The sequence below is a fragment of the Grampus griseus genome (assembly GCF_964374135.1).
Source record: "Grampus griseus genome assembly, chromosome: 9".
NCBI classification, from domain to species: Eukaryota; Metazoa; Chordata; class Mammalia; order Artiodactyla; family Delphinidae; genus Grampus; species Grampus griseus.
Window position 1 is genome coordinate 28,079,482 of NC_139003.1, and position 19,538 is coordinate 28,099,019.

General features: G+C 39.2%; 1 protein-coding gene across 3 annotated transcripts in view; it reads left to right on the forward strand.

The window, feature by feature from the left end:
• The window catches only part of CADPS2 (calcium dependent secretion activator 2), a gene marked incomplete at its 5' end in the record, with an annotated part of 490,811 nt that overhangs the window by 428,697 nt on the left and 42,576 nt on the right, over positions 1-19,538 (forward strand). For all 3 annotated transcript variants that reach the window (XM_082661437.1, XM_082661438.1, XM_082661439.1), the window contains one exon: positions 5,630-5,704. In XM_082661437.1, the coding sequence (XP_082517563.1) occupies positions 5,630-5,704 (75 nt within the window). The remainder of the gene's footprint in view (positions 1-5,629; positions 5,705-19,538) is intronic.

A 19,538-nucleotide genomic window follows, 5' to 3' on the forward strand; every position in this document is an offset into this window, starting at 1 on the left:
TACCACAGTGTTCATTGCAGCACTGTTTACAATAGCCAGGACATAGAAGCAACCTAAATGTCCATCAACAGAGGAATGGATAAAGAAGATGTGGTACATATATACAATGGAATATTACTCAGCCGTAAAAAGGAACAAAATTGGGTCATTTGTAGAGACATGGATGGACCTAGAGATAGTCATACAGAGTGAAGTAAGTCAGAAAGAGAAAAATATCATATATTACCACATATATGTGGAATCTGAAAAAATGGGTATAGATGATCTTATTTACAAAGCAGAAAGAGAGACACAGGCATGGGGAACAAACGTATGGACACCAAGGGGGAAGCAGGGGGTGGTGGTGGTGGTGGGATGAATTGGGAGATTGGGATTGACTGTATGATACATACACTATTGATACTATGTATGAAATAGATAACTAATGACCTAGAAATAGATAACTATGTATGAAATAGATAACTAATGACCTAAATGAGAAGGAAATCCAAAAAAGAGGGGATATATTTATACATATAGCTGATTCACTTTGCTGTACCGTATAAACTGACACAGTATTGTAAAGCAGCTATACGCCAATAAAAAAAAAAATCCTTCTCCAGAAGGATTCATGCATTATGGATTTCTCACTGATTTTTAATGCACCCAAAGTTCATTGTTCTGTAGTGTTCAGGTATTCAGTGAACACAAGTTGCTGAACCACTTTGTTTCTTGTTCAAACCAGTCATCTTTAAAAAAAAAAAAAATAGAACTATATCTTAATCATGTTCTTATCAAAAAATTACATCTAATGAGACAATAAAATCTAAAATTTTCAAAAAAAAGAAAACCTTTTATACCTACAGGATTGACTAAATATTTTTTAATAGGTCAAATGCTTTTGTGCTCTATGAATATGTTAAATCTTACAAGTCTTACAGTTGACACCTGGGAATCAAATTCAGAACCAACTCTTCACTGGGCTAACAATTCTCATCCAAGCAGAAAGGCTTAAGTAACTGCTAAGAGGATGAGAAGGCCCACTATTTGTGAATTTCATACTTTTTAACCCAGAGATAAACATTAGCTATTTGGCTGTAACTTATGTGTGTGTACACATCTTTCATTCTTTGAGCAATTCAGGGGGAAAAGATGTGTTTCTAATACCACAGCATACAACCATACAGACACATTAAGTAGCTGGTATGTGTTATAGAGTGTTCAGTAATTATTCTCTGATCTCTTATGATGTGATTTATTATCTCTAATTACCTGAATGAGTGGGCAGCTGGCTTGGCTCTCAATGGCTCATAACCACCTTCTCTTGGTTTTCTATAGCCAGATGTAAGCCTTTGATTGTCTGCTTGGGAATATTGCCTTAAGTTTCTTTATACACACATCCATTTCTCATCAGGTTGATAGAATGATCTTGCCTCTTCCATTAATACTGAATTTATCCATTTGTTCTTATTTTTACATACACTGCAGTACCTGATACTGATAGGCACGTAATAAATATTTGTTGAATGAGCAGACTGATTTTTTTTGCTTTAAAAATATTACCCCCATTAAAAAAAAAAAAAAATCCTCCTCTGTAAGAAACAACTCACTGTAGGACTCTGAAAGCAAAACAGGCACAAATGACAAAACATTGTTGCATTGTCAAATGATTCTTTACATTAATAGGTGGATGGTTTTGAAGAGTAATCTGCTATTGTTCATTATGTTTGCACCTGTACCTTCTCACCAGAGACAATTAGTTTCCCACAACTTTCACACAATTAATATAGTTCAAAATGTGCAGGTGTAAAACTCATTAGCAACCCTGAAAAGTGGTAAACAAGAATTTCAATGCAAAAGAAGTATTTTATACTTTGCTTTTAATCTCCAGGAAATATATGCACATAATTGCACAGGCTTTTCCTCCCTGTACGTGTTTGAGACAAGTTTTGGAATTATTGCAAAGTGGTGAATACATTACATACAGAGGTGAACCAACGGACCCCAGTGTATAGCAAGCAACAAATAAAGTTGTTGAAAAAACTAGATTATTACACAATTTGGAACCTTATAAAAATATATACTACATTGGTAAACCTAGCAGATTTTTTTTTTTTTTTTCTAAATTTAAGGGAATTACCTCTCCACAGTCTCTAGTAAATTTGTTATATCGTCATTGCTGGGATAAAACCTTCCCAGCTCCTTACCCACAGTGAAGCCTCTTCTGGGCTCCTAAATTATGATTCTGTTTTCTTACGTGGCACACAATGATGCAAGCACTCTGGGCCACAGCCCAGAACAGCATTTAATGGAGTGATTAGTGAGTGAATGATCTGCTCTTGTGACAGCTGTGTGTAATGAGTCAGCAATCTCAGGCCAGGCCCTCAGGGACAGATGTGGGGATCAGAAAACCACCAGTGTTTAGAAATCCTCCTTATCCATTCCTGCAGAAAAGCAGATGACTGCGTGGGCCTTAGGCAGTCATATGCTCTCAGAACTACTGTACCTCATGGTCCGTCCATTGAAGATGGAAGCACATTAATGGAGCTACTCGGGAGCCCCTACTTATGCGGGATTTGTTCTCAGTTGCAGTATAATACTTCCGTTACCAGAACAATCCAATCCAACAGAAGGACCAAAATCTTTTAAGAATGCTGGATTGCAGTGGCCTTTGATTAGTCTTCGTTTCTTGCGTGTTTCCTCATGAGAACAGTCCGGTGAAATGAGAATATTTACCCACATATAGGGGGGCAAGGATTTCAGACCTGTGCCTGATCTGAATTCCCTGGGCTCCATGAAGTAAAAATTCCTCAACGGTCATCTTAATCTAAGTTCGGAGTCATCTACTGGAGAAGCAAGGCAGCAGCGGTTTACTTCTGAGGGCAGATGTGGGGAGAATTAGTCTAAGAATGGTCTGGAAATTACCAAAACCCTGGTCTGTAGAATCATTGATCCAACTTGAAATATCCTGATAGGAATTTTATTTATAGGCTTTTATGGTTGCCGAGAAAAAGTTTGCAAGTTTTTAACAAAAATTTGGTCTGCTAATCTAAATGAAAAACCTATCAGTTTTAGCTTAGGAAATGTAAATGTCTCCAGATAAATTCTCTTCTTACCTGTTTTGTGGTTTTTGTATGTGTCTGTATTTGTCTTTGGAAGCTATCTGGATCTCCTAATGAATAACTTTTTCTAGCTAATTATCTGTTATCTGTATGTGGCATTTCTGAACTATTCTCTTTGCAGAATATGTATGTAAACTATGAATTCTCAGGCCACCTCCCCATTTCCACCCACAGTTCTCCTAGACCACCTCTACCAACTGTGCAGCTAGAGCAGACTCTGGAAGTTCCCAACAGCTTTCAGATTTAGAATTAGTGTAAGAGCTAATCAGAGAAATTTACAGTAGCAAAATCCCATATTAAAAAAATCTAGCAACCCTTATACTATTTGGGTTTGCCCCCTGGGTAACACATTTAAGATGTATAGTATATTTTCTTTCTTCCTTTTTGACTTTCTCTCTCTCTCTCTCCTTCCCTCCATCTCTGCTTTTGGCTAGATTAGATATGAAAGAAAACAGCAGTCAAAAGATGTGTATAGTAGGAGAATTTGATGGCTCCTAGAGTCTGTGGCTTTCCCTGCCTTTCGATAAAAAGGATATAAATGGCCTCTTCAGTGGCTCATCTCTTGACTTTAAGAATTGACAAAATCGGTCCAATGCAAAAGTTTAACATGTATAAGCTCTACTATTTTATATCCAATAGCCTTCTGATGGCATTTCATTATTTTTGAGTTAAAAATAAAGTTTATGGCAAAGGGAGATGAACATGGAGGATAAGGCATATTTAAGAAGATGGAACTGTTTGCAGGTTCGGGTGCCTCAACCCCTGAATGTTCTGTAGCACTTTCCATGTGAGAGGGATGAGAGAAGCTTGAAGCCCATCTCCTGTATCCCTTTCTTATTCTACCCCAAAGAGGAGGGAGCCTCAGGCTGCTATTTTAGCTCTTCCTGCTACACAGACACGAATTTGGAGAGAGAAGGATTTGAAAAGAGTGTGTGCATGGAGGGAGAGCTGCTGTGCTCATTTGCATAAGCTCCTCCACTGCAGAGGCATTGGAACAGTTTCAGCTGGTGGGGGCCAGGGGGAGTGATGTTTTTGTACCTGTATCTGTGGGGGGCTTCCTGGACATCTCAACTACCAGCCAGGTTTTTCAGGTTCTTCCTCTTCTGCCTTGCTTTTCTTTGTTCTCTTCCCTTTCCCTTCTCTTCAAGCTGTTCTGAAAGCAAAAGTGTCAGTACTACAGCAGTAGAAATCCCCCATCTAGGTTTCCGTTCTGTTTGTCCTTTGGGGAGCACAAATTTGAGGATCAGTAAGGCTTTACGTGAGATGGACGCTTAGTATTTTGTTTCACTGAGTGGAATACATGCCTAGAAATTTCCTTGTTCATATATGCATGCTTAATTTTAGACCACTTGTCAACACACACATGCATACACACACACAAGCAGGAAAAGAAAATAATTCACATGCTCCAAAATTATGCTTCCTTTCTTCATTATTTGTGCAGGTAAATGATGGCTTGTAACTGTCAGAGCCTGTGGGGAGACCTCATTCCTGCGTATTCCAACGCAGACCTAAGTTGATGTTTTGTTCTGTGTAGAAACTTTGAGACATGTTTTCAGAAGAAAAAATAGCTTTCAAAAACTTACATCTTTGGAAACCATTCACCCAGCAGCTGTTAAGTTGGTCTAATGTTTATACTGACCTGAGTACTTTTACTCTATGCATTACGTTAGCTGTTGCAAGAAGCCTTGAACCATCAAGATAGGGTTAGTCTTTACAAGTCACATTCTCTGTGAAGTGTGCCTTCACACACTGTCAAAGCCCGAAGCTCCTGCTAGCTTAAGAAGGGGACTCTCTAGTATTCTCTAAAGAAAGCAAAAAAAGAGTCTTTCAGGTTTATTTTAAATACATCTTTTTTGCATTTACTTAAAGGCGTCTTTTTCAGAGGAAGCAGTAATAAAACTATGGGGAGTGAGTGCCGTTTCATTATACCTTTTATGGCCTATTAATTTGTTACCATCTATCACCTTTGTTGATGAAATTTTAATTTTGCCCTTGCTTGAGCATATTGTAAGAATTGTATAAACTGCGGCTCCCTGTGCTGACAAAAAGGTCCTTTCAGTGTGAACAATTGGGAGCTCATTTTATTTCTAGAGCACATTTAAAATAACTTATGAATGAGAGTTGTCAGACATGAAATGCTGTATTAATTAAATCTTTTTCCAGTCTTTTTGCTTCTCCAGCTAAACCAACCCTTTAGAAAAATACACAGCCACCTTAATTATAGAGGAGAAGACAAAAAGTATCCTTCACATTCCTTCTCCTGAATAAGAAAAAGAACTCAATTCATCTATATAATAACCCCATTAGCTGCTTCACTCAACAGAGCACATGGGAAAATTTTCAAACCCCACAATGTAAAAACTGTTGATTGGGTGGATCGTTTTCAAGGTTTTGTTCTTCTAATGTGCAAAATGGCCATTTTGTATAAATCGGATATGCCATAACTAGTAGCTTTAAAACATTTGACTTACGACAAAAGTTTTGTGTCCACATCAACTAATGCATCATTGTCTTTTAATATCCAGCAGCAGTACCATTCGAAAATAGATGATTTGATTGACAACACTGTAAAAGAAATCATTTCACTTCTAGTTTCAAAGGTAAGGTATTTTTTATTTACCTTTTTAAATCACATTAAATAATTTTCAACTGAGAATTTTTAGAAATATCTGTCTTAGGTTTCTAAATACCTAATGGAGAAATAGTAGCTTTAAAGACAGATGCAAGAAAAGTTCAAATTTTAAGAAAAGTTATGAGCAAACTATGAACACTTTGTCAGTAACTTTTGGTTTTTCATTTATAATTAATTTTGGCTTTTTTGCAATTGTTGTCTTTCTAAAAATAACTCTATCTTCCAGTAATACCTTATTCTTTCTCATTCATGTTCTCTTATTGTTTGTCTCCACGGATGAGTTGAGTCATCATCAGTTCTTGAATTTAGCCTATTTTTTTGTGGTGACATCACTGGGACTCTAGGTCTGGAAATTTGAGACTTCAGATATCTTTGACAAAAGCTATGGCCTTTAGCTGTATAAGGAGAGATGAAGTATAAGTGAGTGTTCCACTGAATGATTAGGTGATTTAAAAATCCCACTAAGGTGGAACAGACTGCCATAGATGACATTTGAGATCAGGGTCTGATAGGAAAAGAGATGAACAACCGGAGAGCACGGGGAGCTGAAAGAGGGTAAGGAGAGAGGATGGATTTCTCCCAAAGAGTCACTTTCATAAGAGCGGGTGCTGAATCAAAGAGCCCTAGACCAGGCTTCATAAGACAATTGGAAGAATGTGCAAAAAGCAAAGGAAAAGCCACCCTCAATTCAATAAACAGACAAAGGACACATTGTTTAGAAGAGAAAAAAAATAGAGATGCCCAACAAGCATGAAAGCTGTTAAGCCTCAATAGTTTAAGGAATACCAATAAAACTAAAATTTATATAATATTTTTATAGCAAATTAGCATAGATGTTTTTAAGCTATCACCCAGTTTTAGAAAAGGTGAAGTGGGACACTCACATTTTCTATTTATGGGAGTATAAATGGCTACAGCCTTTCTAGAAGATAGTTTGGAACTATGTCAAGTACATTAATACCCCTTCACCTAAAATTCTTTCTGCGTTTCTTTTTTCTTACTGCTCAGAGAGATGCACAAAATTTATATACATTGATAGATGTCACATTATTTCTAATGAAAAATACAGGAATCAACTTTAACATGAGGGCAACGGTAAAGTAAATTATGGGACATCTATATTAATAAAGTTTGCTTTCAAAGACTATAATGTTAAAGGAAAATTTCATAATATCGTGGTAAGTGGGAAAAAAGCTGACTATTTAGAAATGTAAACTATGATCTGAATTGTCATCACATAGAGAAAAGACAGATAAACACCACAGTACCAACAGAGCTTTTATCTAGGTGGTGGGATTATAGTTGATTCAGGGGTGGTGGGGTTCAAATTGTTTTGTGCTTCCTAATTCTCTGGTAACAGGTCTTGAGGTAGAAAAAAAGTCACAAAGAAAGGGGATTTTAGAACTGCGCCACCTCCCCAGTTTGTTCTTGCCCCCCAGCTTCTACCCCAGCACTGAACACCTACACTTACAACACAAATTCACCAGCAGGGGGAAAGGGGAAGTGTTAACAGGAAAACCATCTGGGAGGTAGAGGAAGAGGTGGATCACTGGAGAATGAAGCTCCTACAGGAAGAACCATGAGATTCCCGCCCTCCCAGGAGCCCAGCCCAGCAGCTTACAGCCCATAGAACAGACATAGTTAACCCTGCACCTTTATTGTCGGCGAGCCATCCAGGGAAATTTTATCCAGGTAGAGCCTTCCCATCAGCACAGTTCTCCTGTGGAAGTTGTCTTCTGTGAGAAGGGTACATAAAGAGAGCCACTGAATTGCAAGCATGCAGTTGATAAAGGGTTAAATAGGCAACAAGGCAAAAAGGCTACAATGAGTTTTGGTTTGGGGCGAAGGGGAGGAAGGGTTGCAGAAAAGGCAGGAAGGTCTATACATCATTTCTGCATTTGTTTCTGGCAAAGTAAAAAACTTAAATTTTTCTATATCAAATGCATCTGGTTAATTGAAAAAATAGTATATTTGAGTCAAGCTGGGAAATGGTGTCCTAGAGATCAGCACTATGAAATAGAACTTTCTGTGATGATAGAAATGTTTATCCTTCACCATCCAGTATGGTAACTAGTAGCCACATGTGGTTGTGGAACACTTGAGACGTGGCTAGTGCAACTGAGGAATTGAAATTTTGATTTTACTTAATTGTAATTAATTTTAACTTATATAGCCTAATGTAACTAGCTATTATATTTAGAAATCAGGTCTAGATTATAGTTTTTCTCTCTGGATCCATTCTCCTGCAGTCAAATGGTACTTTTTAATAATCTTTAGTTGAAAAGAATAAAATAAATTAATTTGATAGTTTTGACAACTGTCTTAAGCTTCCATCAAAGATGACAATAAATGGTGCATTTTATTTCATTAAACAAAGATGAATAAGATTCTGTAATACAATCCTTAAATGTTAGCATGCCAAAAAATTGCCTGAGAGCTTTTTAAAATACAGGTGCCTTAGCCCTGCTTTCCAGAAGTTTTGGAAGAAGGGCAGGAATGTGCATGTTTAACCAGTCACCATGGTGATTTTGATGTAGGAGTCCCTGAGCCAGACTTTGAGAACCACTGCTCTGATGACCCTCCACTCAGATGGACATGCAAACTACCTTAAAACTTCAGTATATTTAAAAACAAGACAACCGCTTAGATAGTATGTTCCCATTTGTCTTCACCAAAGAAGAAATGATTTTTTTAAAGGAGGTATTTATGGAGTACCTACTGTGAAGCAGCTACTATACATATGTTATTTAATTCAAACTACATAGCACCTATGGAATGGGTGGACTTACCCTATTTCACAGAGAGGAATGTAATCTTCAAAGTAGTATAGTAAACTGATCAGAGTCACACACCTAATAAGTGCAAGAGTTGGGATTCAAACCTTTGAGTTTCAGATTCCTAATCCAGTGCACTTGCTGATTCCAGATCTCCAGGAAATCAGTAAAAAGCAAAAGACTAAAAATTAAAATATGTAACTTCTACATTAACTGTCTTTATTCTGGAAAATTCTAAGAGCTGTGTCCTAGACATTTTTATAGCATATTAATTAATTCAATATAGAGTAGATGCATAAAATAGTGAATTCCTTGTATTGTATCCCAAATGTTTCTGCCCATATTTCAATTCTTCTGTGCATATTGAGAAATATGTTTGCTACATTCTTTTCATCTCTTTTCTTAAGTTCAACTTCTGCATCCTCCTTTTATCCACATGTCTTCACAAATATTTTGAGAATGATCCAGGGCTCTTAATCACATGTAACACTCAACAGGATGTGTCCCACCTGCACACACATTTCCCATGCCTAGAAAAGATCTTGGCTTTCCATCTCTATGTTCTCTCTCCACCTAGCAGCTAAATGGTGGGATTCTTGGGTTTCCATCTTTAGTCTTCTTTTGAATTCATTCTATATATATATCTGTGACTTTCACACTTCTGGTTTAACTACATGCTGATGATTTCTGTACCTGAGAGGTAGTAGGGAATCATGGTTAAAAGACTAACTACAGGGCTTCCCTGGTGGCGCAGTGGTTGAGAGTCCGCCTGCCGATGCAGGGGACATGGGTTTGTGCCCTGGTCCAGGAAGATCCCACATGCCGCGGAGCGGCTGGACCCGTGAGCCATGGCCGCTGAGGCTGCGCGTCCGGAGCCTGTGCTCCACAATGGGAGAGGCCACAACAGTGAGAGGCCCGCGGACCACACACAAAAAAAAAGCCCAACTACAGGCCTGAGGAGTTTAATGTCTTCATCATTAGAACAATGAGAAGTCACTGAATGGTTGGAGAGGCGGGGAATAGGGGTATAGAGTTAATCATATTTGCATTGTAAGACAATTCATTTGATTGCCCACAGCAAACGGATTGAGAGGGAGTAGTAAGGAGGCTATAACATTAGTCTCTCTCTATTGGACTAGTCCAAAGGCATTTAAGATATACAATGGGCAGGGTGCCATAGACTGAATGTTTGTGTCCCCCCAAAATTCATATGTTGAAACCTAATCCCTAATGTGATGGTATTTGGTGGTGGGACCTTTGGGAGGTGATAAGGTCATGAGGTTAGAGCCATCATAAATGGGATTAGTGGCCTTATAAAAAACACCCCACAGGAGTTGAGTGTCCTGTGAGGAGCTTCAGTGCACATCCCAAGCTGAGGTGTCGGCCCAGCCATTTCACGAGGAGCTCTGGTCTGAAGGCCGGGGGCAAGGCCTCTGCATGGGGCCCATTATGAGCAAGTGAAACAGACTAAGCACAAAGGGAGAAAAGGTGGATGGGCTAGGCCTGAAGTGAGATTGCCAGATTTATGTCCTTTCCAGAAGAAATGTGGATCCTCAAGCAACAGGAGCTATGTGGCTGACAGGGTCTTGGTGCCCCAGCCAGGTGTCAGGCCTGAGCCTCTGAGGTGGGAGGCTGAGTTCAGGATATTGGACCACCAGAGACCTCCCGGCCCCAGGTAATATCAATCAGCAAGAGCGCTCCCAGAGATCTCCGTCTCAATGCTAAGACCCAGCTCCACTCAACGACCAGCAAGCTCCAGTGCTGGACACCCCATGCCAAACAACTAGCAAGACAGGAACACAATCCCACCCATTAGCAGAGAGACTGCCTAAAATCATAATAAGTTCACAGATACCCCAAAACACACCACCAGACATGGTACTGCCCACCAGAAAGACAAGATCCAACTTCATCCACCAGAACACAGGCATCAGTCCCCTCCACCACAAAGCCTACACAACCCACTGAACCAACCTTACCCACTGGGGACAGACACCAAAAACAACGGGAATTACGAACCTGCAACCTGTGAAAAGGAGACCCCAAACACAGTAAGTTCAGCAAAATGTGAAGACCAAGAAATACACAGTAGATGAAGGAGCAAGGTAAAAACCCACCAGACCAAACAAATGAAGAGAAAATAGGCAGTCTACCTGAAAAAGAATTCAGAGTAATGATAGTAAAGAAGATCCCAAATGTTGGAAATAGAATGGAGAAAATACAAGAAACATTTAACAAGGACCTAGAAGAACTAAAGAGCAAACAAACGATGAACAACACAAAAAATGAAATTAAAAATTCTCTGCAAGGAATCAGCAGAATAACCAAGACAGAAGAACGGATAAGTGACCTGGAAGATAAAATAGTGGAAATGACTACTGCAGGGCAGAATAAAGAAAAAAGAATGAAAAGAATTGAGGACAGTCTCAAAGACCTCTGGGACAACATTAAACGCACCAACATTCGAATTATAGTGGTCCCAGAAGAAGAGAAAAAGAAAAGGACTGAGAAAATATTGGAAGAGGTTATAGTTAAAAACTTCCCTAATATGGGAAAGGAAATAGTCAATCAACTCCAGGAAGCACAGAAAGTCCCATACAGGATAAATCCAAGGAGAAACACCCCAAGACACATATTAACCAAACTATCAAAATTTAAATACAAAGAAAAAATATTAAAAGCAGCAAGGGAAAAGCAACAAATAACATACAAGGGAATCCCCATAAGGTTAACAGCTGATTTCTCAGCAGAAATTCTGCAAGCCAGAAGGGAGTGGCAGGACATATTTAAAGTGATGAAAGGGAAAAACCTACAATCAAGATTACCCTACCCAGCAAGGATCTCATTCAGGTTCGACAGAGAAATTAAAACCTTTGCAGATAAGCAAAAGCTAAGAGAATTCAGCACCACCAAACCAGCTTTACAACAAATGCTAAAGGAACTTCTCTAGGCAGGAAACACAGGAGAAGGAAAAGACCTACAAAAACAAACCCAAAACAATTAAGAAAATGGTAATAGGAACATACATATCAATAATTACCTTAAATACAAATGGATTAAATGCTCCAACCAAAAGACATAGACTGGATGAATGGATACAAAAACAAGACCCATATATATGCTGTCTACAAGAGACCCACTTCAGACCTAGGGACACATACAGACTGAAAGTAAGAGGATGGAAAAAGATATTCCATGCAAATGGAAATCAAAAGAAAGCTGGAGTAGCAATTCTCATATCAGACAAAATAGATTTTAAAATAAAGACTATTACAAGAGACAGAGAAGGACACCACATAATGATCAAGGGATCAATCCAAGAAGAAGATATAACAATTGTAAATATTTGTGCACCCAACATAGGAGCACCTCAGTATATTAGGCAAATGATAACAGCCGTAAAAGGGGAAATTGACAGTGACACAATCATAGTAGGGGACTTTAACACCCCACTTTCACCAATGGACAGATCATCCAAAATGAAAATAAATAAGGAAACACAAGCTTTAAATGACACATTAAACCAGATGGACTTAATTGATATTTATAGGGCATTCCATCCAAAAACAACAGAATACACTTGTGTCTCAAGTGCTCATGGACCATTCTCCAGGATAGATCATATCTTGGGTCACAAATCAAACCTTGGTAAATTTAAGAAAATTGAAATCGTATCAAGTATCTTTTCCAACCACAGTGTTATGAGACTAGATATCAATTACAGAAAAAAAAACTGTAAAAAAATACAAATACATGGAGGCTAAACAATATGCTACTAAATAAACAAGAGATCAATGAAGAAATCAAAGGGGAAATCAGAAAATACCTAGAAACAAATGACAATGAAAACACGACGACCCAGAACCTATGGGATGCAGCAAAAGCAGTTTGAAGAGGGAAGTTTATAGCAAAACAATCCTACCTCAAGAAACAAGAAAAATGTCAAATAAACAACCTAACCTTACACCTAAAGCAATTAGAGAAAGAAGAACAGAAAATACCAAAGTTAGCAGAAGCAAACAAATCATAAAGATCAGATCAGAAATAAATGAAAAAGAAATGAAGGAAACAATAGCAAAGATCACTTAAAGTAAAAGCTGGTTCTTTGAGAAGATAAACAAAATTGATAAACCATTAGCCAGACTCATCAAGAAAAAAAGGGAGAAGACACAAACCAACAGAATTAGAAATGAAGAAGGAGAAGTATCAACTGACACTGCAGAAATACAAAGGATCATGAGAGATTATAACAAGCAACTATATGCCAATGAAATGGACAACCTGGAAGAAATGGACAAATTCTTAGAAAAACACAACCTTCCGAAACTGAACCAGGAAGAAATAGAAAACATAAACAGACCGATAACAAGTACTGAAATTGAAACAGCGATTAAAAATCTTCCAACAAACAAAAGCCCAGGACCAGATGGCTTCACAGGTGAATTCTATAAAACATTTAGAGAAGAGCTAACACCATCCTTCTCAAACTCTTCCAAAATATAGCAGAGGGAGCAACACTCCCAAACTCATTCTACAAGGCCACCATCACCCTGATACCAAAACTAGACAAAGGTGTCACAAGAAAAGAAAACTACAGGCCAGTATCACTGATGAACTTAGATGCAAAAATCCTCTACAAAATACTAGCCAACAGAATCCAACAGCACTTTAAAAGGACCATGCACCATGATCAAGTGAGGTTTATCCCAGGAATGCAAGGATTCTTCAATATACACAAATCAATCACTGTAATACACCCTATTAACAAACTGAAGGATAAAAACCATATGATCATCTCAACAGATGCAGAAAAAGCTTTCAACAAAATTCAACACCAATTTATGATAAAAACTATCAAGAAGGTAGGCATAGAGGGAACTTACCTCAACATAATAAAGGCCATATATGATAAACCCGCAGCCAACATCATTCTCAATGGTGAAAAACTGAAACCATCTCCACTAAGATCAGGAACAAGACAAGGTTGCCCACTCTCACTGCTGTTATTCAACATAGTGTTGGAAGTTTTAGCCACAGCAATCAGAGAAGAAAAACAAATAAGAGGAATCCAAATTGGAAAAGAAGAAGTAAAACTGTCACTGTTTGCAGATGACATGATACTATACATAAAGAATCCTAAAGATGCTACCAGAAAACTACTAGAGGTAATCAATGAATTTGGTAAAGTAGCAGGATACAAAATTAATGCACAGAAATCTCATGCATTCCTATACACTAATGATGAAAAATCTGAAAGAGGAATTAAGGAAACACTCCCATTTACCACTGCAACACAAAGAACAAAATACCTAGGAATAAGCCTACCTAAGGAGACAAAAGACCTATATGCAGAAAACTATAAGACACTGATGAAAGAAATTTAAAATGATACAGACAGATGGAGAGATTTACCATGTTCTTGGATTGGAAGAATCAACATTGTGAAAATGACTATACTATCCAAAAGAATCTACAGAGTCAGTGCAATCCCTATCAAACTACCAATGGCATTTTTCACAGAACTAGAACAAAAATATCACAATTTATATGGAAACACAAAAGACCCCGAATAGCCAAAGCAATCTTGAGAAAGAAAAATGGAGCTGGAGGAATCAGGCTCCCTGACTTCAGACTATACTACAAAGCTACAGTAATCAAGACCGTATTGTACTGGCACAAAAACAAATATAGATCAATGGAACAGGACAGAAAGCCCAGAGATAAACCCACGTACATATGGCCACCTTATCTTTGATAAAGGAGGCAAGAATATACAATGGAGAAAAGACAGCCCCTTCAATAAATGGTGCTGGGAAAACTGGACAGCTACATGTAAAAGAATGAAATTAGAACACACCCTAACACCATATCCAAAAATAAGCTCAAAATGGATTAAAGACCTAAACGTAGGCCAGAAAATATAAAACTCTTAGAGGAAAACATAGGCGGAACACTCTATAATAAATCACAGCAAGATCCTTTTTGACCCACCTCCTAGAGAAATGGAAATAAAAATAAACAAATGGGACCTAATGAAACTTAAAAGCTTTTGCACAATAAAGGAAACCCTAAAGAAGATGAAAAGACAGCCCTCAGAGTGGGAGAAAATATTTGCAAATGAAGCAACCGACAAAGGATTAATCTCCAAAACATACAAACAGCTCATGCAGCTCAACATCAAAAAAACAAACAACCCAATCCAAAAATGGGCAGAAGACCTAAATAGACATTTCTCCAAAGAAGTTATACAGATTGCCAACAAACTCATGAAAGGATGCTCAACATCACTAATCATTAGAGAAATGCAAATCAAAACTACAATGAGGTATCATCTCACACCAGTCAGAATGGCCATCATCAAAAAATCTACAAAGAATAAATGCTGGAGAGGGTGTGGAGAAAAGGGAACACTCTTGCACTGTTGGTGGGAATGTAAACTGATACAGCCACTATGGAGAACAGTATGGAGGTTCCTTAAAAAACTAAAAATAGAACTACCAGACCACTCAGCAATCCCACTATTGGGCATATACCCTGAGAAAACCATAATTCAAAAAGAGTCATGTACCACAATGTTCACTGCAGCACTATTTACAATAGCTAGGACATGGAAGCAACCTAAGTGTCCACTGACAGATGAATAGATAAAGGAGATGTGGCACATATATACAATGGAAAATTACTCAGCCATAAAAAGAAATGAAATTGAGTTATTTGTAGTGAGGTGATGGACCTAGAGTCTGTCATACAGAGTGAAGTAAGTCAGAAAGAAAAAAGCAAATACCATATGCTAACACATATATATGGAATCTAAAAAAAAAAAAAAAGGTTCTGAAGAGCCTAGGGGCAGGACCAGAATAAAGATGCAGACGTAGAGAATGGGCTTGAGGACACTGGGAGGGGGAAGGGTAAGCTGGGACAAAGTGAGAAAGTGACATGGACATATATACACTACCAAATGTAAAATAGATAGCTAGTGGGAAGCAGCCACGTAGCACAGGGAGATCAGCTCGGTGCTCTGTGACCACCTAGAGGAGTGGGATAGGGAGGGTGGGAGGGAGACGCAAGAGGGAAGGGATATGAGGATATATGTATACGTATAGCTGATTCACTTTGTTATAAATAACACCCCACAGAGCTCCCTAGTCCCTTCTGCCATGTGAAAACACAGCCAGAAGGTATCATCTATGAACCAGCAATTGAGTCCTCACCAGACATGAAATCTGCCAGCGCCTTGACTATGGCCTTCTCAGCCTCCAGAGTATGAGAAGTTACTGTGGTTTATAAGCCACCCAGTCTATGGCATTCTGTTATAGCAGCCTGAGAAGACTAAGACAAGGGGTTAGTAATGGGGAGAGAAGGGAAAACGTTGACAATTACCTCTAGGTCTATAGCCTACAGCAGGAGATGGATGTTGTGCCATTCGGTGATGCAGGGTCCCCTGGAAGAGGGACAGATTTGGAGGGAACAACCCATGTCAGAATTGGACATGGGGGAATCGAGCTGCCTCTGAGATACCTGAAGGAGGAGATAGCAAGGGGACATTCAGATATTTAGGTATTTGGGGCTGGAGTTCACAGGAAGGATATGGGATGAAAATACCAATGGGATTATAAGATTTCAGCCATTGAACATGATTCTATCAGTGGCTGCTGTTCTCAGGTATATATGTTATAAGTGGAACTCCTGTGGAAGACATGGAGAAATGAAATGGAAGAAATAAAAACCATTTTAAAGAAGGCAAAAACAAAAACAAAAAAGAAGCTTCTATCCAGAAAAGGATATAGATAATTTTTACCAAGAAAAAAAAAATGAAGGCAGGAACATTAACTCTTGCCAAGGAAAGGATACAAGAAATGCTATATTTATTGCTGCCTTATATTAGAATTAATTCAGTCAGATAAACTGTGGGAGGCTCAGGAGAACTGGACTCCATTCCTGTTTCTTCATGTTACCAGCTGGGTCTCCTTGCATGACTCAGTTTCCGCATTAAAAAAAAAGCAGGCATACTGGATGAGAAGAAAACCTACAGCCTTTTCTCAGTCTAAAGCAGAAATTCTGGGGACTTCCATGGAGGTTCAGTGGTTAAGACTTCGCCTTCCAGTGCAGGGTGTGTGGGTTCGATCCCTGGTCAGGGAACTAAGATCCCACATGCCTTGTGGCCAAAAACCCAAAATATGAAACAGAAGCAATATTGTAACAAATTCAATAAAGACGTTAAAAATGGTCCACATCAAAAAATAAATAAATAAAGCAAAGATCTTTCTATATGTTTGTGTATGGAGGCTTCCAGGGACCTGCATCTTTTCTCTGCAGGCTCTGAAGTCCCATAGCACACACGAGTTGGAAGAGAACCCTGAGATTGTCTAACAGAGACTTTTCAAACACTTCTGTAATGTTTATAGGACATATTTCTAAATACTTTTATGATGTTTATGAGATATATTTGATGTCTTCAGATATATCTTAGGTGGCACCCCAGATACAACACTGGTGGAAGCAAAGCTATTCTGATTGAGGAGGGGAAGCAGGCCAGAGCTTACCTGTGTAGCCCCATCTCCCAAGGCAGGCCTGATCCACCCAGAGTCCAGTCTCCTTGTTCACAGATGAGGAAACAAAGGCCCACGGTTTTACAGTGGCTGGCGGAGAAGCCAGGACTTGACCCTGTAGCCCTAAGCCTGTCATCTTTGCACAACAGCACACAGAACTCAGCAAGAGGAAAAGAATGGGAGCTTCACTGCAGTCTTCTCATGTCCCCTTTATATGTCCAGGCTCTGTGGATATTTCCTTCGCTATTTGTTACATGCAGGCATACACGCTGTGGGACCAGCGTGGGCAGGCAATCATGTGGGACAGCTGTGAGTCAGGTAGGTGAGAGTGGAATTCATTGTGTGTAACATCAGGATGCTGAAGAAAAACTGGGAAGGCTGTGGGAAAGAACTGCTTGGAGGAAATGGTCAACAGAGCAAAGAGTGAGAAAGTGATTATTCTCGCGATGCACTCCAGTAACAGGGGCTCAGTAAATTCTGGGTATGAATTAAAAGACCAGAGCAGTATATTCAACTTCCTGAATTCTCAACTATTGCAAAAAGGGATTTAGGAAAGAGTATATACTTTTTCACTAAGTACATATATAGATATATAGGTATGTAGGTGTAAATACCTGTGCATACCACAACACCTATTTTTTTTTTTTTTTTTTTTTTTTTTTTGCGGTACGCAGGCCTCTCACTGTTGTGGCCCCTCCCGTTGCGGAGCACAGGCTCCGGACGCGCAGGCTCAGCGGCCACGGCTCACGGGCCCAGCTGCTCCGCGGCATGTGGGATCTTCCCGGACCGGGGCACAAACCCACGTCCCCTGCATCGGCAGGCGGACTCTCAACCACTGTGCCACCAGGGAAGCCCCACCTATTCTTTTTAATAACCTAGAATATTTTACCCTGAATTTCTCTTAAGAGGGACAGAGGACAAATCTGACCTGACTGTCTAGATGATGCAATTAAAGTGTCTCCTCCACCACCACCAATTCAGTCTGATTAAGTTAACTTGGTTAAATTTACTTGTTTGGATCAAGACAATGTATTCAGAAGACAACTGTTGAAACCCAAGAATGTGCTTGAAAGGAATAACATGCACTGTTAGGAGTAATTAGAAGAAAAGAAATACAAACTAACATAGTTCAGTCTATTTCGGAGACAAGGGAGAAAGGAACAATGAGAGGAATGTGGAGACTTCACCAACATCCGGGCTAGGCGTGCTGTTTTGGAAGTTGTCTGAGATACTGTGCAGAACAAGGCATGTCGTATAAATACGTGCTGTCAGATCCTGTCCATCCTCAATACCGATCTGGATCATCTGGAAGGACCTTTTCGGAGTCATTTGGAACAAAGGTTCAAAGAGGACGTGGATACACAGTGGGAGAAGCGAGGATTATTTTCCATTGTATCATAACATTAACATTCCAGTTCAGGGAAGGAAACCTGCTTTCTTCCAATCCATGACATTCTGGTTCCAGGTGGATTTTTAACAGTACTAGTCAGTCCTGATTGTACCAAACAAAAATAAAACATCTGATAGGTATCTCCAGCCCTATGTATCCTCCCCCCTCCAAAATACACCTAGTTTTTCATGATTAGTCTTGTTTATGGGTGCATCTTTTTTCTGTGGAAGATTTAATAACTTGCAGTGTAAATGATGCAAATATTCCTTGTTTACTTCCTGAAATTTCACAGTTGAAAAAAGTAAGAACTGCGTGTTTTGAACCCACCAATCTACAGCTGAATCGTTCCTATCACTTCTCAGAATTTGTCGTTCTACTTTCCATACATGTAGGAAAATGAATCCTATATCCTGTTAAAATCCAGCAGGAGATTTAAACCGACATGCCTCGTGGCGTACTTCATGTTTCGTTCTACCAGTTCTTTCAACATACCTTCATCTTTAATTTCCCTGAGAGTGTACCTAATGAGGCAAAGTTGGTAATGACCCGGACAGACTTTGGGCGCTAAATATTATTCAAACAAACCCAGTAAATGACATCCGCAATAAAAAGCAGGGAAACAGAGATTACAGGGTTTCATTCCAACCTGACACCCTCAGGAGAACAGGGAGCGCAAGGCAAACCTGTAAGTATTTATATCCTCCCTGAGCTGTACAGAGAAAGTTCACAGGAAGCAATTAAAGACACAGCAACTAAACCCAGCATTTAGCTGGATTTCTTTGGAATCTTGCTGCCTTCTACAATTAAAAGCCAGATGGAAACTACATCATTATTAGTCAATCTTGTTAATAGATTTTGGGTTTTAAGGTAGCTCTTCCACCACGTGTGCCTTGACAGAAATCTTACAAAGAAAACCTTCCTCTTGGAACTGTATGGCTCATGTGGTTGGTCCCAGAGGTGCAGTCACTGTTCACTGCCATGTAAGCACTTAGAGTCCCTGCTGTATTGGGCCTCCCCAGGGACCATTTGGGGTAGGGAGGATCCCAGGGAGAGGCTCTACACTATTGTTAAAATGGAGGCCAAGGGGCT